The 27,048-nt window shown below is 39.7% G+C and overlaps 1 protein-coding gene across 6 annotated transcripts; it reads right to left on the bottom strand.

The window, feature by feature from the left end:
• Positions 1-2,418: 2,418 nt before the first annotated feature.
• On the bottom strand, positions 2,419-26,526 carry med25 (mediator complex subunit 25). Of its 6 annotated transcripts, none has more exons than XM_028599407.1 (21): positions 26,357-26,526; positions 25,957-26,041; positions 24,682-24,831; positions 24,536-24,581; positions 24,269-24,393; positions 24,032-24,130; positions 23,055-23,175; positions 22,722-22,878; positions 20,234-20,358; positions 20,011-20,086; positions 19,450-19,703; positions 16,200-16,301; positions 13,644-13,729; positions 13,491-13,548; positions 13,286-13,393; positions 12,502-12,678; positions 8,187-8,297; positions 7,913-7,984; positions 6,822-6,992; positions 6,588-6,708; positions 2,419-2,899 (listed from the first exon to the last, which is right to left on the bottom strand). In XM_028599407.1, the coding sequence occupies exons 3-21, from the start codon at positions 24,825-24,827 to the stop codon at positions 2,796-2,798; spliced, it is 2,259 nt and encodes a 752-aa protein (XP_028455208.1). In that variant the 5' UTR covers positions 24,828-24,831; positions 25,957-26,041; positions 26,357-26,526; the 3' UTR covers positions 2,419-2,795. The 6 variants fall into 6 exon arrangements, with proteins under 6 accessions (XP_028455208.1, XP_028455207.1, XP_028455211.1 ...); XM_028599406.1 differs by having other exon boundaries at positions 25,957-26,038; XM_028599410.1 differs by having other exon boundaries at positions 8,187-8,294; positions 25,957-26,038.
• Positions 26,527-27,048: the final 522 nt, after the last annotated feature.

Genomic DNA, 27,048 nt, shown 5'->3' with positions numbered 1-27,048 from the left:
TGAGAACTCCTCTGGATCTCCCCAGGAGAAGATGGAGGACATGGCTGGAGAGAAGGACGGGGGCTACATTGCCTAACCTGCTACCAGCCACTGTGACGCAAATCATCATTTATTAATTATCATGATTTGTTTTTCCTAATTATGACATTATTGCAAAGCCACAATTAGAAGATATAAAGTCACAGTTATGAGGCAACTAGGCCCTAACTTATCGGTCTTTGTGAAATCAATCACACCCCCATATGTCTAACACATTTATATCTAATCCAGTTGTAGTGTCTCCAACCAGGCCTACCAACCAGTGTGCAATGCTAATCAGACATGGCGGCAGTGCCAGTGGTTGACACTTCAGCCACACATTAAGTCTTCGGATGTTTATTTCATAATTTTTTTTTGTTGCATTTTTTTGCCTTTATTAGACCGAGGAAAGTGTAGAGGCAGACTGGATATGGTACAGAGAGAGAGAGAGGGGGGGGTATGACATGCAACAAAGGTCCCAGAGTTGGAATCAAACCAGAGATGTGCAGGAAATTAAAAAAATATCTTGGGGGCCACTTTTGCCTCCACTGTCTAAAAAATCAGGTTCTTTATAAAATGTATCTTTACAAAAATAGTAATTAATGCATAAAGTTGCTGTTTTGTAATGCACCAAGATTTAAATACCCTGTGCCAACATGAGTAAATAAAAAGCATACTATTGCTATTATCAGAGCTTTTAACAGCACCGTTTTAGAGACAGAAATTGAAATTAAATTAATTGAATGAAAATAACGGCTAAATGCAGGATTAAGATATTGGCCTAAATTAATAAATATATATTCTTTTGAATAATTTTTTTGCCTATCAAATCACATTTTTTAGGGGCATTCTGAGATTTCTTGAGGCATTTATTCCCCTTAATTTCCAACACTGTGTGGCATGCGCAGTAACCATTCGGCTACCAAGGCACTACTGTTTATTTCTTAACTTGTCAGGTTATATTGAACTGTGTATTTCAATACTTGAAGTATTTCTACTTGTTGATCATGGCTCTTTTGTAGATCCACAAGTTACTTTATTACGTTTCTCAGGTGTATGGTTCCGTGCATGAATAAAATGTGGACACACACCTACAGTACCACCATTTTGACATACTAACACCATGAGCCATGGTGGGGAAATATAATGGACCCAACTGGAACCGGACTTCTCCTTAGAAAAAAAAAACTAATTGCTGGAGCTTACATGAGGCCAGGAAGGTTTAAATGAAGAAAAATAACAATAATGATATTCTTATAATGTAATCCGTTTAGTATTGATTTAAAAAAATATATATAGTCCCCATTTCATTTACCATTACAGCTCATCACGTGGACCTTTGAACATTTTTGGCGTTAAAAGAGATATTGAAAAACTTATGAGTTCAGACTGGCGCTAATAGCTTGATGATAAGATAGAGGTGGATAGATGGGGGGGGAGAGGAGAGAGAGAGAGAGAGAGAGAGAGAGAGAGAGAGAGAGAGAGAGAGAGAGAGAAGCTAAGCCGGGCTCTGAGGGCCGGTCAGTGATTAAGGGATGGGAGGGATGAGCACCAGCCACTGAGGGACTAGTGTCTATCTGTGTGAGTCCATGTGAAAGCAGGGCCGAGAAAAAGCTCAGAAACAAGAACCCACTGTCACGGTATCTTAGCAACCGTCTCTGTCTCCCAGGTGACAGGGACTGACATCACTTCCTGTTGGTGAGTGTGTATGTACAGAGTGTCCAAGTGTGAAGAAAAAAATGCACAAACTGATATTTGAATGTGTCATGAACGTACGTGTGAGGTTGAGCAAAGTTCATGCCTGTTTCTCTCCCCGTGGACAGCCGGCTGGGCTCTGCCGCTTCAGCTGCCCCTATCAGGTACACGACAGGATAGTGTGTGTTGGTGTGCAGGTTGGCACACACGACGCACGTGAGGCACATTTCGAAAGCAGACTGTGGGCATATATGTGGAGTCTGTGCCATGTGCGCATGCGGTCAGCCTGATTGTACGTTATGCCAAGGGAACCATGGCCAACTGACGCCATCTGGTAGGACTACTTGGCACAAGGGGACTCTCTATGGTTCCACGACATATTGGAGTAGTTAAAATTAACACTGTGACACTATTTGGCACAAAAAGATACTGAACTATCTATTACTGTGTCTATTTCAGTCTCTCTCTCTCACCTTAAGGGTCCTAGTTGCATTCACACAGGGGGAGGCAGGACTGTGGAGACTCTGGCTGGCCATCACAAGTACAACATCACCATGTGCATGCAAAGCAAAAACAACAAAACCAAATTCACAATGACTTTTTAAATGATCTATACTCCATAATTTTATTTTTTCCTCATAAAACAACTTTATCAATGATAATAAAAAACAAAATCTAACAAAACAAATCTGAACTGAAAGAAGACAAAAAAACAACCTTATTTCTGATTTCTATGATAAAATTCAAAAAAAAAAAAGAAATGTATAGAAAAGTAGAGTTTCCAGAATCACAACATGATTGACTGTTTCCACTGGTTTGGCTTCCTCCAGTGAGTAGCATGGAGGAATTAGCGTGCTCTCGGTTTGACCATTTACTAAAAACTAATGCTTGCATTGTCTGCCCCTAATTAACTTCAGCTGCTCAGTCCCGTAAAAAAAAAAAAGAAATTCAGAAACTACTCATGATTTGTTCCTTAATTATGTTGAACATTTGTAGCAATAAAGCAACAGAGCGGATGCATGTGTCCAAACTGGCAAATGGCTGCTGAGATATAACAAAAAAATCCCGTTCCTGACGCTCAATCAGAGAAGCTCCATGAGGATTTCATCCTCAATGACACTGGTAACTTGGGGCATCCCAGGCTGAGGCACAGCACCTCTCTGGCCTCCAGACATCATCATCTGACCTGCACACAGGTTTGGGATGTTTTGGGAGGGGTGTGGAGAAAGAGGAAGAGAGATTTAAATACTTTTTCAGGATTGATATTTTCCATAGAAAAATACTGTTAGGTCTTAGTCTTAATTAAACATACAGTAAGTACAATGAATCCTGGAGTTTGAATGACAATTGCATTTTAAAGTCCCGTTTTGCCCCTACATCTGATACAATAATTAGTGATAGACCGATTTTATCGGGCCGATATTTGCGTTTTGACGTGTATTGGCCGATACGCGGCTGCTGCGTTCACCGATAGTTTTTTCCCGGCATTGTTTACAGACAGGCGTCCACAGGCAGCTCTGTGTTGCTGGAGATGCTGCAGTTCACGTGCAGACCATGCACTGCCCCTCCCCCACTAGCAGAGTGCTGGAACCAGCACCATGGCAGTCTTAAATTACAAATCAAGCACTTTATTTCAATGGCTACTTTTCAGGTTTATTGTTTTCTTAAATTATTTTAATGTGTTGACAACGGACATTTTGTGATGACCTGATTATATCGGTTTTATAATATGTCAGCAAGCAATGCACAGTCCATCCAGGATTTCGCGATGTCGCGATCGCACCAATTCACGCAAATTCCACCAATCACCGCTTTGGTGTGACTCACAATTTTGACCAATCACCACAGCGTTTCTGCAAATTTGACCAATAACCGGAGTTTCCCGTTACTTCAACCAATCCCAGCAGTCCCACGTGCCCAACTTTGCATCAGTATGTGACTCAGAGTCAATGACCAAGCGGGAGCGAGAACGGGTTGACATCACACGTACGTCGCCAAATTAATTTCCTTGTAAGACGAGACGTGTGTAACTCGAACATCTCACTTTTACCAACAAAACGTACAGCGAAAGACCGCGCAAAATATTTCAGACCGTCCTGCCAACCTGTATACATTTTAACATCAATGTATGCTGTAACGTTTTTTTCTTTCTAGGGCTGTCAGCATTAACACGTTAATCGCGATGCGATTAAGGGCAGAGCATAACGCATTCATTTTTTTTAAGCGCATGCGTCCATTTATTAATTTATTTTCACTCTGCTTCGCGTCGTGCCTAACAGGCTACTATTTTGACCCTTTGCCGCTGCTGCAGGCTGCAGGCATGATGGAGACAGACAGAAGCAACACAATTCTGAATGGCGCTTTTTATTTTCCAAACCTCCTGGACTTGCCGAAAGCCATAGGCACATTGTGTACAGCCAAATTAAAATATCACGAAGCACGTCAAGCTTGAGCTACCTCCTACGAGCTAAGCATAATAGTACGGTTAACGTGACTCAGGATTGATGCTAGTGGGCTCAGGCAAAGCACTATTTTGGAGAGTGCTACTCACCGACCTGTGGATGAAACCAAATCCCAAAAAATTACTACAGCTCTTGCGAAATGGGTGGCAACTAACTGCAGAACTGTCAGCATCATAGCAGATTTGGGTCTTAAAGACGTAATACGGTTGGCATGTTCTGACCCGTCTTATAAATTGCCATCGAGGGGGACAGTAGTTTCATGCACGCATACACAGCACGGATGTATTAAGAGAACGCAGCCTGTACGACACGGAGAAAGCAGCTGGAACTGCTGCAAAGTGATGCAAGGTGATCACTGGACGTCAGTGAGTAATCAAAATTATTTAGGAGTTACTGACTCTAGATTCAAATGTGTGACTAGAGTCACACATTTTTCTTTTGTTTACAGTAAATAAATAAGAAAACAAATACAAATCTTAAAATCATGTTCATAAAGTCACTTTCTTTGCATTCATTTGATTCCTAATCAAGATACACTGGTAAGAATTGCTTTGCATTGTTAATATGTACTTAAAAACAGTTTTGAAATGCAAAATAATAGAATTTTAATAATGTGATAAAACATGCGATTAACTATAGAGTTCAGCGATTAAAAAAAATTTATCGTTTGACAGCCCTAGTTTTTTCACTATAAAGTCGCTAAAAGCACGATGACCTAAATTGAGGACAGCTACACTCGTTATTGTAAGTGCAATGATAAGTTAAAGTCCAATAAGTACTTTATCAAACTGTATGAATGTGTGTCCCAGGCCAGGATAGGAAATTAACCAGCAATGTAAAGATCAACAAGCTACTGACACATATGTTCAAATTTGATTCATTCACTAAATTACTTTTTGTCTTAAATCCACCAGCCATTTTTATATTATACCAACATTTGCAGCATCCTGAGCCTTTTTGGTAAGGTTACTTGGAAAACTCAGCCTAGAGTAGTTTTATTCTCTATATAAAAGAACTATACAAAAAAAAAAAAAAACTTAATTGCAACAAACATACAAAAGACATCGCAACTTTTATCAAATTTTTTTACAAAAGCTCCCGCAAAATCCGGCATTTGGGGCCGCAACAATCTCAAAAAAAGGGCGCAAAATCCTGGAGGGACTGAATACATCATCAAGGCTGTGTTGTAGATGTTGATGAAAACCTTTTACCCATGCACAGTTAACCATATGCAGTGCACCCAACCATATGATGCACATTGCACACATAATTTGGTTGATATGAATGTAAGATGATTGCAGAAGTGACACTGATCTGTGTTTTTGTATATTCTTTTTAAAGAAATGGCAAAGCAGATTCTGAAAACAAATCCAGTGTGGCAGGGTTTACATTTTTATGATGTAAATTGAGGGAGCAAAAGCAGTATCGGCTCCAAATATCGGCTCAAGAAAATCGGCAGCCCGTATTGGTCATCGGCTAAGGCTGATGAAAAAGAAAAAAAGAAAAAAATTGGTATTGGCACTAAAAAATCCATATCGGTAAATCCCTAGCAATGAAACAATAATTTATGGTTTGTTTATCGGTTTGAATGTCTTTTTGTACTATCCCTAGCTGCTGTAACATTGCGAATTTCCCTGTTGTTGGATTAATAAAGGATTTTGAATCTTGAAATTATTTATAGTAGTACACACTGTTTTACAAATCATACCACACTTTGTCAAGCATGTTTTTTTTCTCCCATGCAGCCATCTGTTTCCATTAATTTTGCTAGGAAGGTCAACTAAGAGGCATTTCAGATTTGAATGACATAGGCAAACATCAAGGTGCTTTACTGTTGTGTACAGTCATGCATAAATCTACTGCCTCAAAGCTCAGACGCCCGGGACTTCTAAGTCAACAATGACACTAGATGTGTTCCTGTACTATTTTGTCAGAAAATCAAACCTGAACAACAAACAATGAGCAAATATAGAATGTGGATGCAAGTTGATTTTTCTTAGATCAGATGGCTGCATGTGAAATTGGGGGAAAAGATAATTATTTTGTTAATATATATATATATATATATATATATATATAAATAAAAAACAAATAAAAAAGTACAGTATGCTGTCTGTAGTAATGTATAGTGCAGTAAAAGGAATACAAAGACCTAGAATCGCTCTTTAAGGTCTTTCTACATTTTACTTTGGATGCCTGATGTGACAGACACCAAAAAACCCTCATCTCCCCTAACTTGGACAGTTGCTAGCAACGTGAGTTTTTGTAGTTGTTTTAAATCGTTTTGGATATCTAATTTATTCTCCTTCAAAAAACACATTTTCAGACCTACAGTATATTCTGAAATGTCATGTCTACTTGGGTAACATGTTTTTGAATTCTTTCCACCTCTGTGGGGGGGTGCTTGCTAACCTGCCAAGGGCTGCCTCCACTGGCCCTGCATTTGAGCCCCCCCTCCTGGTGTCGGATGGACCAACTGTGGCCCGAGACGTTGGTGAGACATCATGCCTGGCATGTGAGACACCCCACCCTGCTGCAAAGACACAGAGACAGAGGAGCCACGTTAACTTCTACAAAAACACAGACTTCCAGAAGAGCAGTTACTGTATGAGACATTTACTTCAGAGCCATTTGTTGCACTCTTACTGGCTGCTGTTGGCTTAGGAGAAGACTGCGAAGCTGTGGATTGGCTCCTGGGTTTGAGAGGCGGAGTATGGGACCCTGGGGTTGGGCTTGTCCGCTTTGTGCGACCTGGTTGGGTGGAGCACCACTGACCGGCGGCTGTTGGTTGGCTGGTCCGGCTGCTCTCATCGTCATCTGAAGGAAAGTTTAAGATGTCTTACATCGCATTCAAGTCATATAAGAAAACCAATTATGACCTACTTATTAAAAAAAGAAAAATAGAACAAATACAGAGATTTAAAATTTCTGTAGATTTTGGTTACTCGTGATCAACACGGTCAAAGATTCGAGCAAGTGGTTGCATCCTGTCAGGGATTTATTTATTTATTTTATTTTTTTAAGAAGTGATTATCACAAGACAACTTGCATATGTTAAAAATAATGCTTATGGTAATGGTAATTATATATGGTAATTATATGGAACACAGAAGTGTTTACCACCTTAAGGTTGGTATTAGTGAAGCTATTGTCTGCAATGTTTCACATGACATTAATGCAGCTTTGGAGGATAAACATGAAAGATAACAGACATACACAGCGGATACTAACCGTCACGTTTGGAACATGTTTGAATCCATGCATTGTGCATGTCACATCATGCATGATGCAAAGAGTTGCTTTTCAAAAATACATGTATATGCAAACGTATGCATGCATGTTATCAATAAAAAATGCTACATGAGGAACATTCAACGGGGAGTGGTGAAGTCAACACATGCGGATAGGAATTTAGCTGTGCACCAGCCTGATGCTGAGAGGTGGGATGGGAGTGACAGCGTGTCTGTGTTTTTGTATCTATAACACAGGATTCCCAACAAAAATGAAAAAAACAGGATGTCCACAAAGCCTGGAATTGAGATTAGCACAGATAAAGGACTTTGTGTGGAAAAATGTGCATTGTACCGATAAATCTGTTGGGTGCAGTTCAATAACACTTGTCAAATGCCCAGCGGAAGGGGATAAAACCTATAACTGAATGATGCTGTAATACAGTAAAGCCGTGGACACCCTGAACACATGTTGCTTTTATGTCAAGAGGCTCCTGCAGGTCTCACCATGTTGTTCTGCCTCTGCTGCTCCTCCATCATAGAGACCTGACTAACAGAGGGCATGCCCACCACCACAGACTGGACACAGGACAGATCAGAGAGAAGGAGGAGAGGGGAAGAGTGGTGGAAGAGTGAAAAATAGTGGAGAAAAGGGTTACCAGTAAATGCATGCAAAAATCAGTGGGCACCGGGGCAGTAAAGGTGTCAACAGGTGTCAAGTGAAAGAGAAACTGGTGTGGAAACCCAGGCAGACATGCCAGCGCAGAGTGGGTTAATTTACCTGCTGCTGGACGTTGCCGTGGGAGACAGGAATGGGGCCAGGGGGCCTGTTGAGGAAGTTCTGGTTGGGGGCGACCTGACCAGGCTGCATCGGACCTGCACCGCCCAACTGCTACATAGAAACAGAGAGAAAGTGAAACAGCAGAAAGTATATTTTTCAACATTTTATCACCTTCACTTATCGACTCAGCATGCAGACGCGTCACTCTCGCCTCTGCTTCACTTTTATACTCATTAACACGTTAAAGTTGCCAAGTACAAATACAAGCCCTTTTTTCGTACGTCTCTTGCTCTTGTTTAGAACTAAAAAGGTGCCTGTGGCTAACTGCTGAAAAAAACAAATATCGGCACTTCGGTTTGAGTGTCTTTTTGTTCTTTTTTGCACTATCCCTAGCTGCTGTAACATTGCAAATTTCCCTGTTGTTGGATTAATAAAGGATTTTGAATCTTGAAATTATTTATAGTAGTACACACTGTTTTCCAAATCATACCAGAGCACCGCAACCGTCAAAGTAAGGGAGAACTTCAAGCTCACTGTGATCTGTTCAATATAACAAGCAAGTTAGTTGTTGCCAATTCTATACATGTTCACTTGAAAAAGAGATTTTGTTTGGATAAATAATTAAATACATAAATACTCACAAGCCCATAAGTACAGTAAAAGCATTACTGGTCGCTGTAATTGTTCTCTCATACTGGCCCAAAACAAATCGCTTCTTAAAGCAATTTCAATTTAAGTGATTGGCAACAGTCTCCTCACTCTTTGCTTTGTGCAGGAATTTATTCTGAGGTTCAGCTGAAGCTAATATGAGGCTTCAGCTGTCTGAGTTAGACAAATCAACTGGGTATCTTCCGAGGTTACTTTTTTTTTTTTTAAGTGCCAAATCTGCTCTGTGGATTTTGTCCCACATTCCTTACACATAACCCTTTCTAAGTACATATAGGCTTGTCAGTATTGTTATAAAATAGATTTGAAAAAAATTTAAATCTATGTATTAAAAACAATCATACCCATTTTGAAAAAGGTGAACACACAAGCCTCTTGTCCAAATAAAGGAATATGTTCTAGAAAGATATTTGGATATTCTTATCTTGCCATAATAGATCCATAATCTGTATTTAAAGTCAACATATTTTCCGCATGTAATGGGTGTTGACTGTGTTGGGCTGAAACCAAATATTCACTTTGTGAATGCGCAGATGGAAAGCAAAAACAAACATGGATATGATGATACACCAGTGGAGACTTAACTTCAAGCACCACCTGCTGAGGTGTTCAAATTGAAGCTGGATGACTAAAGCCGTTAACAAAAGTCTGGAGTGGAAAAAGTAATATACAGTATCTATCTGAGGTTAAACGCAGAGAAAGAAGAAAGGAAGCAACCTGTTGCTTAAAATCACAATCTGAGACTGATAACTGCTTAAAAAGGGAACATTTTGAAAGAGGCAGAAGGGCTCCTGAGTTAGCTGTGCTGTGTAGGTGCTGTGGTAGGTTGTGGGTTTATTTTTACACTGGAGAGACGAGGAGGAATGAGGGGGTTTCATCCCTCCTCTAAACACAAATTATTAACTACAGACTCAAGGAAAAAAATGCAATGGAAAAACCCCTTCACCCATCCATCTTGCTGAATCTGAACAAATCACCCTGGGATTGCGCTAATGCATGGTGCGTTTTTTTTTTCTGACCAACAATAACAGAGCAACACACACAGCTTTAGGTCTTGTGAGGGAACTAACAAAACAGATGCCTCTTTCTCTCTTCTCCTCGTCTATGATTTATCTCCTGTCTTTAACCCAGTAACCTGTGAAATCCCGGATCACGATTTAGGGCCCGCATCACTTTGCAGGGACAAATATTCAATTTGGTCTTGCTGTAAACAGAACAAACTGCAATCTGGTTCCTGAAGAATGCCACTCCAGGGTTTTACACAGAGAAACCTTAACTACTGGTCCAAATTGAAATTTTAATTACGTTAAGATTGCTGTAGCGCTTCCCTATTAGCAATGCAGCACTGAATATGTAATGATACACAAGAGCCAGAAAAAAAAGAAAATCTTCATTAGAATTTCATGTCTTCTGCCTTCCTCCTAAATGCCCTGATGCTCAAACAAACACGGCTTCGAGTTACATATAGGGCTGACGCGCTTTTTTCGAAAAGACATAAAATTAGCAAGGTGATTAAACAAACGCTATCACCACTGATGAGAGCAGGATGCGAAGAGAATTGAATCTAACTCATGTAAACCAGACAACAGGCTTCATTTTTAAATGCTGCATTGTTTCAGACCTATGCAGCATCCCTCCTCACTGGATGCAATAAGCTGGAGTGGGGCCCTGTGATAGAAAAGACAGCTAATCCAGAGGACACATTTTAAATCACCCTGTCTCCAGGGATCAAGATGAGCAGACAGGGAAAGTGAAATCTCCATGTCATGTGGACAAGACAGCAGCATTTGTAACCTGTAATGAACTCAGAAACAAGAAGTGCTCTACCTTTAGCAGAGAGGCTGAAAGGAGGGACCTTGTCTCTAGATTTCCTTCTCCTCCTGTCCCTAAAGATTGGCACACACCACTGCCACTACATCGCTCCTCATACAGCAAGTCTCATGTAATGTTAACATCTGGGCAGCCTGGAGTTAAAAATTCATATCTTTGTTTAAAGCTGAATCTACAACTTTCCACATTTTTCAAACTAAAGCAAAGATGACGGAGTCGGCATATTCTGGTATTATGAATTATTACGCCTTGTTGGTTTACAGTGAAATGTCATCAACTGATGAGGAAAATGAATGCATTTTATAACTGCTGGGATGACATTACACTGTACAGGTCGTAAAAACAAGACCGGTGTAATAGGACTGGGAATGCAACTAACAATTATTTTCATTATTGATTTATCTGTTTGATTATGTTTCCGATCGGGGCTGAACAATTAATCCAAATTGTATCGAAATCGCAATATGGCCAACTGCAATTTTCAAATAGCAGGAGGTGCAATATTAGTTAAATATGTTGTTATGATATACTGTGGTGCTGCAGAGATGTCCTGAACTTCAAAAATCATATCGCAATTGCAGTATCAGTCAAAATGATTGAATTCAGATTTGTTTCAAACCGTTCAACTGATTTTTGATTAATGAAAATTGCGAAAAAAGGCCATCAAAGAAATCACCAATTCTCACATTTAGAAAGACAGAACCAGCTGATTTGGGGCATTTCTGCTTAAAAATTACTTAAACGATTGATCACTTACAAACACTTTTTAAACTAATCAACTAATCATTTCAGCTCTAAATATGACAAACCCTCCAACAGTATGGTAACAGTCACATAATAATCATAGTAATTAAAAACAATTACAAATGTAAGCTTCAAGACCGTTTTAGGTGCTGCAATTATTACAGTTAGCATTCAATTGTCCCTAGAAAAATGGACACTTTATAAAACACTATAGGCACTGTGTAGTGTATAAAGAATAGCTTAAAAGCTGTGAAGCTCTAAATGGATGTTAACAGTATAATTACCATTAAAGGTAACCTAAGCGATTTGGGTGATGTCACTTCTTGTTGACGTTCGAAGTATTGTCAAACAAAACACAGGCTAGCTCGCCCATCCCTCCTCCTCATCCCGTCCCCTCCCCTCCCTTCCGTGCACTAACCCCCCCCCAACCCCAAATCCTTCTTGTCAGTTATTGGCTGGAACACTGTTTGTTATGTTTCGTGGTGCAAGTTGGATTAGTTTGTTTTTGTTGCCATTTGTGAAGCCTGGGCTGTCTACAGAGACCACACTTTATTTACAGTGTGTTCAGGGGACAGGCAGCTCACGGATAGTGAGGGGATGTTTGCTGTATGTGACAAAAAATGTTGTAGCCTAAAAAAACTTGTGGCATCGCCTAGAGCACCTTTAACAGTAACCTAACACAGTACACAGTGCACCGTGTTAAAGAGACAATGTTGTTGAGGATGCAATTAATTCAACATAATGAGTGCATATATGTATTGCACCTATTATTTCCCTCACTTACGCAGAGATAATGGAGTGGGAGTGCAACAGTCAGCTAATGTTGCAGTAAGAATTTAGCTAATGCTAGTCCCCTTAGCTTCTGCTAGAGAGAGAGACGTAAGCGGCTGCTGTGAAGATACTGGGCGCTCTAAATGAAATGTCAATAACAATGCACCTTAATGCCGTAAACAATGTTCCTCAATTCCCCCGTGCTCCTCTATAATGCCTCCTCATTATCACCTCCTTTTGGTCTCCACACTGAAACCTTCCTCTCTCCCCACTAGCCCCACGTCCTCCTCCTATCATCACTTACCGCTCTGTGCTGCTGGACCTGCTTGTGGTTGGTGATGACTTGCCGGATGCCGTTGACGAAGCCACTCTGGTCGTTAGGGATGAGGCCCATGAATATTTTTTTCTTGGATGAGTAGAGCAGCATCAGCACCCGTACTTCACAAGGCGAGGTAGTGTGGGGGAAGTGGACGCAGCCGGCCTGCAGGGAGGGTCACAGGACAGATCAAGACCTTGACATGGGACCTGGTCGTAATTATGGGATGGGCTCAGGGACATAACCTACTCCTGAGCTCCTTTGCCCAAACAAACACATCGGTTTTATAAATTGAACGCAAATGGTATTAACTTAATTCATACTGTGCCTTCACTGAGCTGTAAATCAAATTCAGGCAAAGAGGCAGAGCTCAGCTGGACTGAATACTATTAATGCCTCTGCTATTTCTCAATGGTATTACCTCATTAACAATGCACCACACTGGCAAAACCCCTATCATTATGCTTGCCTTCTGGAACTGAATCAAAACGAAACAATTAAAAAGGGTTTTGTCTGTACTGATGGCAAAGCATGTTTAAAATCATACTATCTGGTAAGAAAGGGACTAAATGTATGGGCTGGAACCCCCTCTAGAGTCTTTAACACAACACTGCAACACAGCTTCATGTTCAGTCCAACTACTGGTCAGAGGTGGGACTGGCACTCAGTTGCCACTCATGGAAAATGCATTGAGCTAAACTGAATGATGGATTGGGGACATGGAAGGAAAACACATTTTAACTTCACAAAACCAGAGTGCTGGAAAACTTACAAAGCCATTGGCCATAATGCGGTACAGGCCTTTCAGCGACTCCACGTCTTTGTTGGTGAAGAGAAATTGAACCATTCGAGAGTTTCTGAAGAGGTGACCTAAGGTTGTCTACAGAAGGATCAGGCAAGAGAGGGCTTGAGTTATGCATCAATAATAAGCAAGTGTCCCCACACACTAACACAAAAGCTAAAGAATATGGTCTCACCAGTAGTTGCTGTGGAATCAGCTGCATGATGAGCTTCTGTGGCCACTGGTCCGTGTTTCTGTTTGGAGACACAATGCCAGCGGTAAACTGTTTGCACAAATCAACCCACCCTTTACTACAGATAAAGCCCATAGTGTTTGATTGGCTACTCACAGATTTTCCCCTTGGTTAACATGCACTTGACATGGCAGAGAGCGTGTCAGTTTGGTGGTTGAATCCATAGAAGAGGCTTTAGGCTTCTGCAGGAAAGGGGGGAGGTGAGGAATGACACGAAAAAAAGAGTAAAGTTAGACAGTGAGCCTAAAGAACACCTGGAGCAGAACATCTTAAAATCCCACATGAACCTGTGACCAAACCAACAAAAGAAGAAGGCAGTCAGAACCACCACACCTTCAATTCAACAAGATACCGTAAGCAGAACAAGTACAAGAGAAAATAAAACATAAATCCTGAGTGGGTTTAGTAAAAATATGTTATGAGGATATGATATAAAAAATGTGCATATTGTTTTATTGAGCTTTTTCACACACCCTTAAAGTTGAGAGTGGACATGTACTTTAAAAGGAGGACTGGACTGTGTGTTCTAACTGCTTTTGAATAACAACCCTAAAAGTCCCTGAGAAAGCCTACGCCAAAGCGCTGGAAAAGACACTCCAAATGACTGTCCAACCTCAGATTCAAGAGTTATGGTGGCCAACATTTTTACTTTCGCAACTAATTAAATGGACGTGGGAAATACACATACTTCTTTTAATTTGGCAAAATATAACTGCAGAGGCATTGCCTGATTATGGGGTGCATGGGTTGCTGTTGTGATACATAGCCATTACACTGACTCGACTCGTGGCGAGCTAAGGATGCCTCCTAACTGTCTCTTTCTGGAGGTGATCTGGGAATGAACAACTGCTGGGGACACAAGGGAAAACCCAGGACATGCTGGGGGATTACATTTTCCAGCTGACCTTGGAGCAGTTGGAGAATATTGCTGAGGAAAAGGACATGTGGGCTACCCCTGTTCACCCTTTTGTCACTGTGACCCTATTCACGACAAGCAATTAAAAAATGGGCGGATGGATGGACTTTTAAAGACCCGCAGACAACCTGTTCTTTGGTAAAATGTCAAGATTGAAAGAAAAAAAAAAAAAAAAAGCACTTTCTAAGTGCATCAATGCTGCAACCCCACTGGGAAAACCGCCAGCATGCTTCATCTTCAGGGCATCAATACAGGATCAATGATCAATCAATCACATATTAGTCAGGCCTACTGTAGTCCCTGTGCTGTCCATTACACATGTATTGTGATGGGTTTTCTCGGCAGACTAATGGGTTATCTAGTTTCAGGGCTCACTAAAGCAGGAATAAAATGTGGGAAGAGCTACAAAACAATCCTATCCAAAAAAACACTTCTACCTTCAATTAGGAGCAGATTGAAAAAATAATGTTGGCAAAACCATAGTTAGCCCACATTTGAGACAACAAAAGCTTTCAGGAATTAACAGATTGAAATGCAGCCAAAAGAGAGCAAACCATATTGATAACACTAGACTCCGAGCAAGCTCCAGCCAAGTGTGCTGGCATCCAACAACCATTTCTTCAAACGAGTTTTAGTATCTGTAGTGTAATTCTCCTCAACATTACAGATTACTCCAGAGGAGAATCACTTACAGAGCTGAAAACCTAATGAGCGGACTGGAGGAGGAAATAACAGATTAAGAGCAATACTGCATGCTCCTAATCTGTCCACTTAGGTTGTTTGCGGCCGTACATGCTCACAGGCAAGATTTAGTTTCCTAAGCTTCCCACTCTTATTCCTGTCCATTTAACTGACTTAGATCATTTTGACAAACAGAAGAGGGAGGATGAGACTATAGTCGATAGAGGCGATTGATCCGAGTCTGTCCACAAACACAAACACTTGAAGGCCTCATGAATGTGGCATAAAAGCCATTAACATCCATTTCCCTGGCTCAGCACAGCAACTGCAAACTAATTTGATTTGACCTTGAGTTAAAGCAATATTAGTAGGACGGTAAAATAATGCAATTAATCATACTGTACAATAATCAATGACAGGAGGTTATTACCACTCACAACAGTGAAAGCTCCTAGACAGTGAAGATTGGCCCCGGAATGTCGGAAGTAACTGAAAAAAACCTGCTGCACATAAGTCCAATAAAACCATGACTTGCTGTTTTTACAACTTAACTTAGCATACGAAAACATTGGTTTTGAACTTTTAGCATGTGAACTTTAGGAGGTGCTGGGAAGCAGATGTTGTGTCCTTTGGGCAGAGGAAGGCTATTTGTTTCTCTGTTTCCTGTCTCCACGCTAAGCTAAGCTAAGCTGCTGGCTGTCGTCTCATATTTACCGTATAGGCATGAGAGTGGAATCAATCTTTTCCTCTAACTCTCAGCAAGAAAGGCCATAAGTGCACTTCCCAAAATGTTGAACTGTTCCTTTAAATGACTTCTGTCACCTTAAACTAGAGGACTAAAGTTTGGGACCACTGAACTAGGATAGATTTCACCTCAGCCACAACGCTGAACTTTACGCCTACTAACCACTTAACATTTAGTTATCAGTACTACTATGTGATTCTTATCAAACTGCAGGGATTGATCTAAACAACACTTTCTCTTAAAAGTGTATAATACTGCTTTATTTTCAGGGGACCAACTATTCAAAACCAGACCTTTTACTAGGTATTACCTCTTGCCACTCCAAAACACCGGTCCATGCCACAATCTTATTGGCCACACCTGGCTGCTGTCCAATGGGATTTGGATTGACTTGAGCTCCAGGCACACCAGACTGTCAAGAAAATAGAAGAGGAGGGGGTTATATGCACAATTTAAGACGTTTTCAAGAAATACAAGTGCACTTGTTGATTCAAAAAGGAAGAAAACAGACTATTAGAGAATAATATAAAGCACGTCATTCTGTACAGCTGATTCAACTAAATAATTAAATATTAGATTTGCCTTTTTTTTGACGATTTCATCTTCATTAACATAACATTCACAAGTATGTTGTAAACCAAGAGAGAAGAATTAATGAATGAATGAAAAACAGAGGGAAAGGGAATCTCCTCTGGTTTTGATCTGATAGCAGTGCAAACATTTAAAATTCATTTTGATATTAGACTTCAGACAGTGTGTTAGTCTGCAAACTCAGCTCCAGGCTGCTGGCAGTACAGTATCACAGACTAAAGTCTTGGTTCTCTAATATCTAACTCGTGTCGGGCCACTTACCTTTAAAAATATCAACATGATTTAAACACTTAACTCTTGTGTGGTGTTCATATTTTTGTTACACAGCCAATGTTCCTGGGTCTGGTGGATCCACCACATTATTAGGCTTTTAAAATCAATACAGCCTTAACAATTTATGTAAAATACTTAATAGATGTTTACTTTGGCTCAATTACCAATGATATATACATCATTTATGTTGATATTTGCCATTTACCACTGTGAGATCACATTTATGATCATTTTAATTTTTTGTGAGAAAATAAGGAAATTCAATTATAAAAAAGGTAAAAGGAAATAGAAACAAGATTTTTGATCATTATTGGTGCTTATTTCTTAGAACTTAATCAGAGCAGGTGAAAGTGCTTGAAATGTAACAATTTTGTAACTTTGTGTGGGAATAGCAGGTGCAGAAAGACAACCTAGTTTCATAGCACCTACATTTAAATACACTCGGGTCAAGTAGACCCATACACCTCATATGTAATAGTTATGTGTGTGTGTGTGCGTGCGTGCGTGCGTGCGATTGGAAATAAGAAATAATTATTTTTTTTTATGTTCTTCACAGAAAATGAGCCAAGGCCAATGAGTTTGAGTTAGAATAAATAATAAATAGCATCATTTTTCTTTTAGCAAACATTGAAAATGGGTCCCACAGACCCGAACACCACACAAGGGTTAACAAGTGGATGAGAATACCAAATTGGTTATTTAAACTCCACAGAATGCTGGCTATGATAACAAACCTACTGTAATGAAGTATTACTCAATTCAAGGTGGGATCCTGGGGACAAAGGATCCTGTCACCAATCTTCTAAAACGTAGCCTTATACTGCTTTTATACCACACACATGTTCAACCCATGTTCCCCAACAAGAGGCTGACTTGTGTGGTCAGCCTCACAGAAATGTAGGCATCATGTTGGACTCATCGCTCAAATTTGACAAACAAATCAATTCAGTCATCAGCAGTAAAAATAAAAAAGGTTTCTTCCTTTTAGAGATCTGGAGATTTTCTTACATGCTTTGGTTACCTTCTTACATGCTTTTGTTACCTTCTTACATGCTTTTGTTACCTTCTTACATGCTTTTGTTACCTTTTGCTACCTAACGGTCTAAAGTAAATAAAATTCTTAAAAGCAAGTTATTTTTTGTTTTTTTGTTTTGGATCAACCTGGTGCTTTTCTTGGGTGTTTAAAAGCTATTTAGATTCAACAAAATGTGTTTATTTCAGTCCTCAGTGAAATCTGTACTGCCAATTCCCCACCTCAAGACCTTGTAAAGTTTCATTTTTTCGCAGGGGATTTGACAACTAACAAGCAATTATAGCTGAATATTAAATACATAACAAGAACATTAGAGAAAAAAAAAAAAACTGCTTCTAGCCCGCAATGTTCCTGAAAACAAGATAAACGTAAATCCGGCCTTGCCCAATCTTATTTTTCATTCTGTTGAGTTTTACGACGGTTGGTAACCATAAGGGTTGCATTACCGCCATCTGCTAGACTGTCCCTTGATCCATCTATTCCGGCATTGCTATGGCATGTGTGAAAATGCCCAAGACGGAAATGTTCTTGAGTGTTGTGCATGTGTGAATAGTGAAAATCACTAGCGGTGCCAAAAAAGGCTATCTCAGTAATTTACCAGGAACTATGTGTGTAAGAGGCTTCAGAGCGCTACAACTCTCTGTATGTGTAACTCAGTCAGTCAGTCTTCCCTAGCCATCTATCGTCACTTTTAAATCACAGCTAAAGACCCAACTTTATACAATGACGTTTGAGTTCTTTTAATTGTCAATAGAACATAAAACAAAATAATTTAATCTGTTAGAGCTATTTATTTATCTATTTGTGTTTCAATTATGTGATTGTATTTCATGTGCTCTATAAATAAATGTGATTCGACTTGTCCCTGGTCAGGCAGTGTATTACATTGTTGTCTTCTCTGTGGGATATAAAACTCTATATATGAAAACTAAAACAATTATTGACAATTCAATATGGTGTCACTTGATGGACCTGGATGGAGGTAGATACGGAGAGCAAGACAAGCTGAATATGTGCAGAAAATGTCATCTAATTTGAATTTAAAGTACAGGAGATGCAACACAAATATTGGTTGGGATTTCAAACTGCAACTATAGCACCCCCTTAAGACAATTAGTATAATTCAGAAATTTTTTGTATGCAGAAAAGATATGCCACAGTTCAGCAATAGCCCTATTACACTACAGGAACTTAATGGCCTGTATCATGGGTCTGCGCCCCAACCTGAATCTATGGTTTTACAAACCGGAATGTTTTGGATGAACATCACTGAAAAGGTGCCAACAATCTTAAGTTTGCACAGACAAATAAATAGCAAGGCAGCAAGACATGCATGTCGCATATTCAGAATCAGAATATAACCTTTATATTAAAACACACTCCTTTGCAGTGCGTATCTAAACGCATGCCCTGCATTATTAAAGGAATAGTGTTAGATGAGAAGATTGGTTCCGCTGCTAGCAGGGGGAAATAGCTCACCTGGCTAGATAACAAAAACGCCTACCATCACCTCCATTGTCATTAGTGAGCTCACTAATCATCACATTATATATATATATATATATATATATATATATATATATATATAGTACGCAACGGTTACATGTTAAGTCGTCAAGCTGCTGTAGTGGAAAACGTCCGTAAAAAAATGATCACAACCTACCATGTTGGGCTGTGAAGGCGCTGGAGGCTGATTCACGTTGGGTTGCTGCTGAGGTGGTGCCTGTGGCGGCTGATTGGGTACAGGCTGTCCTGGGGGTGGGACTTGCTGCTGCTGATTGGGAGCAACTTGTGGCATCATGGGCTGTGATGCTGTAGTGACTGTTGCGATGTTGGGCTGAGGGAGCTTCACCCCAGGGACTGATGGGAGGGTTGGCTGACTGGGGAACGGAGGACCTTGATTGACCATTCCTGGGACTGGAGGAGGCAGAGAGAACACAAAAGTCAGAACGGATACCATGTTTAAAAAGATGTAAAAAAGGCACATGACCATTACCGAACACCGCTCTAAAAAATAAAAAATAAAAAATAAAAAAAAAAAGCCATTTTGACCTTTGCACAAATGTTTTGGTCTTTACTAATCTAAAAACCATCTCAGAAAAAGAGACAATAAGCTTTACTGTAAAATACAGACACAGTCACACACACAGTGTGCAGACAGAGACGCCGCGACTAAAACCTTGGCTAACATAAATTGTTCACAAAAGGTCCACTGGTAACTTACAGCGACTCTTCTGGTTGTTGGCCTGATCCACGGCCATCTGTGCAGCCACCTGAGCAGCAGTCATGGGGGCCGGATTCTGTCAGCAAGCAGATTAAGGAAGACAATGCTGAGTAAAACGTTTTAGGGAAGGAACATAAACACAACTGTCTGAAACTGAGCCAAAAGCCAGCGGCAGGAATTAGTCTCCAGGAAGCTTTACGCTGTGTGGCTGCTTGCCCATTACCTGATAAGTGTGGGCTGGGTTGATGGGTGGAAGGGGCTGTGAAGGTCCGCCAAGAGGCTGACTGACAGGCAGCGGCTGAGGAGGGAGGACAGGTTTGAGGGGCCCAGGTCCTCCACCTGAGGAAACTAGAGACAGACAATGGGATGAGCTTAGAGTTTTTATGCAGTTTTGTAAACTTCAGGATGCTCCCAATGTAGGAGTAGAACAGTAGTGGAAATGACTGCCTTAATGTTAATCAACATGTATAATTGAATGATGTGTTATTCAGTTATGCAGTACATTTAATGAGTTAGTAGTAGTGCATGTGTCCTCAGACACTAAATGCTTGCTCTTGGGGGAATTTCCTTGTTGAGTCTTTGTAAATTATAGAGTGTGGTCTAGACCTACTCTATCTGTAAAGTGTCCTGAGATAACTCTTGTTATGATTTGATACTATAAATAAAATGTAATTGAATAGATAACACTGTTTTATACAGAACTACCCCCAGGACAGGCGAAGTAAACAGAACTGTCGAAATGTCGAATTGGGATAAGACCATCCTGATATTGATTAACTGGCAACTAAGGTAAATGTCGCCACTAGTAAAAACAGCCTACGTCAGAAGCGAGGGAAATACAACCATCGACTGGCATCTTGGTATCTTGGATTGGCAGGAGGAGGAGGAGCAATAAGGCTTTATAACCAGGTTACTGTATCCAGTGTTCTGCAGAGTCAAGACTCAGATCTTTGTAGTATTCTTTGGTAATAAAGTATTTTAATTGAAGACGTCTTCCCCAGGTGATCTTTCCACCAGTGAAAAGTACTTTGCACTATAAAATAGAAGTACTTCACTATAAGACATATTATCAAGGACTTCACACCGACTCACAGAAAGGTGCAGGAGTAACCATTAGGTCTTCTTTAGGTCTTTATTTACGACTGCTGAAGCTACCACCAATTACAGATTGGCGTCACATAAATCAATCACATCACCTTGCAATGGAATTGTGGGACATTTTGAGTATCTCCTGCAGCAGTTAACGTGTGAAATTAGCAACTAGTATCTTACAACCATATTATTCGGGATGTAATTACAGGAAACTGGCCAAAATGAAATATGATCAAAACCAGACTTGGAGCTTGGAGGAAAGTCTGCTGCTGGTAGAGGAGGTACCTCAGAGAAAACCAATAATAAAAGGGCAATTTAGCACCACAGTGAAAAGACAAAAAAAGTTGCATGGAAGGAGATTAAAGACAACATTAATGCCAGCTTTACTCTCGTCTTTCGCAGCCCTGAGGAATGCAAAAAAAAAAAAAAAAAAAAAAAAAAAAAGAAGTGGTGTAACATCCTATCAAAAGTGTGTCTGGAGATAAGAAGCTTACAATAATGCAGCTGCTACAACTGGGAAACTATCAAACTGAACTACGCTGTACTGCATGTTGCTACAGATAACATACTGGTAATTTTGAACAGTGCTACACTGTACAAGCATTCTTAGAAGGTGTGTACGTGGCTCTGTCTTTATCATGTAAGGACGTTAAGATTTATTTATACAGTATAGCACTTTTCAAAACAAAAGTTACAAAATGCTTCACTTTTTTTTTTATTTGCATTTTCTGCAGACATCTATGATCATGTCTGGCTACGCTGAGACCTCTGCCGCTCTCGTAAAGATAAACATAATTTAAAAAAATTATTCAGTCAAAAGGAATCAAAGTAGCTTGTATTATTAAAGCTGCACTGATTTTGGCCACCTGTGGGCAGACAAGCTCCACAACCAGCTGACAGACACAGCAATGACATAGTATACCTCCTGATAAAGTTGTTACCTGCTAACCTGCTGGCAAAGAAAATATCTGTCTCTTTAGCTGCTAGATATTCAACTTTCTGCACCAGCTAGTCATTAACGTTTTCGTCTGATGTTTAAAGCTAGGCGAAAAGCATACAGCAAAACCAATTTTATCAGATGCATTTTGATAAAAAATTAATCTAAAATAGATTAATGCCCATAAGAGAGTTATTTTAGTGCATAAGTTATGGGTTGTAAAAACAGCTATCTATTGCCACCTGTAGGGTTTCATGATAGTAATTATCCCTCATGTTGTTTATGAAGGACTTAACTGCTTTACCTGTGAACCACAAAAAAACTCTGCTTATTCACAGATACCGGTTAAAACTGGAGAGCCAAAAAACATCACATTAACCATACAATAAATATTGTTAAACATATCCTCACAGTCTAATGCAAATTTACTTATTTCAAAAGACATTTAAATTGATTTGGACAGATTGGTCTTACCGCAGTGGCCCTCAAACAAACTGGGCGACCATTAGCTCACTGGGTATAGTGTTTGCCCCATGTAGTTGAATCCTTGGCAGCGGTTCAGGTTCCTATCTGACCCATGGGCCTTTGCTGCATGTCATTCCCTCTCTATGTGTACTATTTAATAAAAAAATATTCTTAAAGAAAAAAAAAAAAAAAAAGCAACGTGTTAAATGTTTCTTACCAGGAAGCGAGATGCCTCTGACTAGGACCATGTGGAAGGGGTCCTGACTGTAGTCTGGATGGGGTTCAACCGCACCTCCTCCTGCAGAAGCCCGCTCAAACAAAGACCTTAGAGCGGGCAGTTTCCGAGGAGCCACCACAGAGAAGTGAATTCCTCTCTAAGAAATGTGACAATGAAATACATTCAATGCTCATTTTGCTTTTTATCAAATAAAGTAAACCAAATACAAATGCCAATGATACTACCCCATCCATAGAATACCTATAACAAAAATAATGACACAATTAAGTTTGTCATAAGTACTTCATGGAGACGATATAAGTGATAACTCACATCTCTGATGATTTTGACCAAGTTGTCTGCTGTGCAGCCGGTGTAGCTGACACTCTCCACAGCAGGAAGCAGGTATGGTGGAGAATTACATAGTAGCACACACACCTTGTGGGTTTGACCTCTTGTAAAAGGTAGAAAAAGAGAATGCAAAAAGCTATGATTTTTCAAGTCATTGTGATTTTTTTTTTTTTTACTTGAATTTAATGTAAGCATTTTACGGAGGGCATCAGAGGAACCACAGGTAAAACCGTGGGGTGCTTCATCGCTCAGTTGTTGTTGCTACTTAGAAAATCTAAAGCAGTCTGTAGATCTGTTTACAGCTATTTCAATGGAGACACTCAATGTGTGTGTTTTTTTGCATGGTTTTCTTGCCCTTAGTAGATCAAACAGTAGGACAATCACTACCACCACACCATAACAACAACTTTGCCGGTATCAAGCAAAAAACATGGTTATGTTACCTTGATTGCTCAGACGGATAACATTACTTTATGATGACCAAACAGTAAACACTTCCAAGGTGTAATAGGACAAGTGTCATATAATTTTTTTACAGAAGCAATATATTGTAGTAATATAGGGATCATTGTAACAATCCCTCCATTGGAGGTGGTGATGGTACTTTGAAAATGTGTAGACTGTCCAAGCTCGGGCTGTGGCTCCTAACAATCACAAAAACAATGTAATCGAGAAAAACAACTATTTTGCAAATTACATTTTGAAAGTAAACTCTTATTTTGTCTTGTGTTCTGACGGGGAATTCAAACAGATCCACGGGAAAATGATTAAGAGAAATTTTACAGTTCACTGTTGATTTGTTCAACTATTTTTTAAGTTCAATAAATGCAACACGTCAATGAGTAATCGTGTTAAATAATCGTGATTTTAATATTGACAAAAATAATTGTGATTTTTTTTTTTCATAATCGAGCAGCCCTAGTATAAGTGAACAGTGCAAAACCAAAAGACTGCCTTACATTTGCTCCCTCATTTTCTTAAAGTCATCAAAGAGCTGCAAGGCCACAGAGAGTCCCTCTGCAATGAGACTACAGCTTTCTGCTCCGCCACCCATGAACCTGTGTGAAGAAACAGGATCATATTTAATATTCACAAAATCATACTGTCTTATTGATCTGTTATGATAAAATAAAGCGATATGAAACCACAGGAACTTCAACTCTATAATAATTACGTGGATCATTTTAACAATTTACTGGATGCTGTCGATCCACGAGACAAACTCAAAGGCAGAGCTGGTTGGTGCGTGACACTGGACGTATGACTCAGGAGCACAGTCCACTGTGTTAAACACCACAAGACCGTACTGCGTCCCTCCATACTAGAAGGACAAAACACACATGGGAATATGTATATTTGCAACAATGACAGAGTTTTTCTAAGAAATACATTTATGAAACTACTGACAAAGAATGGGAGTTGAAACATTTAAAAAAATTAAAAAAGGAGGGGGAAACACTTACATCTCCACCGAAATCGGTTTCTGCTGGGGGCCCTCCATTGAAATATCTATTGCAGATCAAATTTTAAAATAAAACAGATGCATTTAGACATGACAACATTAATAATACAGGAATAACTTTACAAAGGGAAAATGTAGTGTTCTTACTCAATAGCTGGCAGTATATAATTTTTCCTTAGAGATTCAAAGTAAGGTCCAAGGTTTGCCGTCCCTTCGATGACAAACACCACATCAGCCACCTGGTTGGTCCCGGGCTTAGTGGACGGCTCCATGAGTGCCGAACCTGCCACCATGGATCTGGACAAGAAGAGGGGACATATTTTACATTTTATGCAAGTGCAATATGCATGGTATAGCAGAAAAATCTATTATTAGAGAGTTTCCAATGCAGGAACTTTACATGCCTTTCAACCGGATGAACAAGGGATTACATTTATTTCCTGACTTTTAGATCCTAACTCAAAACAACAGCACTACTTTACAAGCATCCAAGCTTCCCAATGCTCATTACTCAGTGGTGGAAAGAAAATAAGTACATTTACTCAAGCACTGTATTTAAGCACAGTATTTCTATTTTATGCTGTGCTTTTATGCATTACATTACATGTCATTTAGCTGACGCTTTTATCCAAAGCAACATACAATTTTTATTCTATATGTCAGAGGTTTGACGCCTCTGGAGCAACTAGAAGTTAACGGTCTTGCTCAGGGACACATTGGTTGATATATCGCAATGGGAATTGAACCCAGATCTCCCACACCAAAGGCATGTGTCATATCCACTGCACCATCACTTTACTCCACTATTTCTACTATCCCATTTTGGAAGCCAATATTGTATATTTTACTCTACATTTATTTGACAGCTTTGGTTACTTTGCCGAGTCAGATTGTTTTGAATGATGATGTACTGTCACCCTGCAGTATAAAAAGTCGTTGAAATGAGCTCCTCCTTTAAAATGATGCACAAATTAATGAATCAATTTTCAGAATAATATAATAATAATTATTATTTATATATATATATATATATATATATATATATATATATATATATATATATATATATAAAAATTCACAAAAGGGGCACACTACTTCTGCATATGAGTACCTTTACTTAAGTACGATTTTGAATGCAGGACTTTTAGTGTATTTCTACACTATGGTATTGCTAGAGTACTTCTTCCACAACTGTCATTACTACTGATTGTATAGAAAATCAGCAACTAAATTAGTTGGGACCATTCTCTAGTATATAGAGAAATAAACAACTGCTTTTTTGAGATACTAGTTACTTTATTTATGTTAATTTTGTTTCAAGTCCGACATTTGCTTAATGGTCCAGAACTTTTTACTTTCCTCTATTCGTAAACGCTGTACATACAAAAAACCTCACACAAGTAAATAGTTCAATTTTATCACCTCTTATTTCTTCACTCGACACATTACACTGGTGGGAGACAGAGAGAACGAACCAAGTATAAAAGGTGTGTCGCTTCAAGTTCTGCTGAACCCAGGAGAGAAAGTGAGAAGTTAGGTAGCTAAAGATACTGTGCACTGACTAACAAGGGAATATTATCCAACCTAACTCACTGCTAAAACGAAGCATCCCTGCTAAATGCTATGAGCCCTTTTCTGTGCTCTGGTGCGTTAGAAAACGAAAGCAAAAGGAGTCTGCACGGCCAAAACACACAAACAACTGCACAGAGCTAGCTATACAGTCAGTGTTAGCTTAGCTAAGTAAACGTCAGCGATTTAAGCTATATTTGTTAAAATATCTTTAACTATCCCACCGTCTAGCTAGAAAGTGATGTGGACTGACCTGGTGGTTTCCGGCTGCCAGTTGAATCGTGAGATTACTTAGTTAACTAAACACAAATATAACGTAAATCAGTTAGAATTAACTCAATGCTAGCATCATTTCATTTGTTGTATTTTTGACGGAAGTGACAAACACCGACCCGCCCACAAAATGTGACGTAACGAGCATCTTCTTCGTCTCGGGGCATAGTGTATCTATCTATAGTCTCGGGGGTGCTGCCTCCTACGGTTCAAAAATCTTGAACCAAGCTGTCTGTAGCATCCAACCCCACATGTTCATCATGTCGCAAGTGGCCTAAGCAGTAGTATATAAATATACTGTCCTATATATATGGGCCAGAATCTGCCTTTGGGGGGGGGGGGGGGGGCACATCATAGTGGGGGGTCTGGGTGTCCTCCCCCAGGGTTATTTCGTTTTCGCGTCAAGACTTAATTTCCTGCATTTATTCCTTGCACTTATGCACCAATTAGTGTGGAAAAAATACCTTAATTTAGCCTATTCGAAGGAGAAAAACACAGATGACAATTCAAAATGTATCAAAAATATAATGGAAAGTATGTTGTCGCGTGTCATTGGGCATTTTTAAGTGGGTATGTGGAAATCATGGAGCATTCTTAGTGGGTGGGTATACTGCGTATACCTGCTTATCACGTAGACTATACCACTGCATGAGCCTAAGGTAGCCTGCATTT

This window comes from Perca flavescens, chromosome 15 (assembly GCF_004354835.1).
Source record: "Perca flavescens isolate YP-PL-M2 chromosome 15, PFLA_1.0, whole genome shotgun sequence".
In the NCBI taxonomy this organism is placed as follows: domain Eukaryota; kingdom Metazoa; phylum Chordata; class Actinopteri; order Perciformes; family Percidae; genus Perca; species Perca flavescens.
The sequence above is the reverse complement of the archived record's forward strand: the minus strand, read 5'-3'. Positions and strand labels throughout refer to the sequence as shown.

Excerpts from the sequence above, each read along its gene's own strand:
- med25 (XM_028599407.1), bottom strand. The coding sequence starts at position 24,827 with ATGGTGGCAGGTTCGGCACTCATGGAGCCGTCCACTAAGCCCGGGACC. Across the intron at positions 19,704-20,010 it reads CAACAACCAGAAGAGTCGCT|TCCCAGGAATGGTCAATCAA; the intron begins GTAAGTTACCAG and ends TGCCTCCTCCAG. Across the intron at positions 12,679-13,285 it reads GCATTATGGCCAATGGCTTT|GCCGGCTGCGTCCACTTCCC; the intron begins GTAAGTTTTCCA and ends CCCTCCCTGCAG.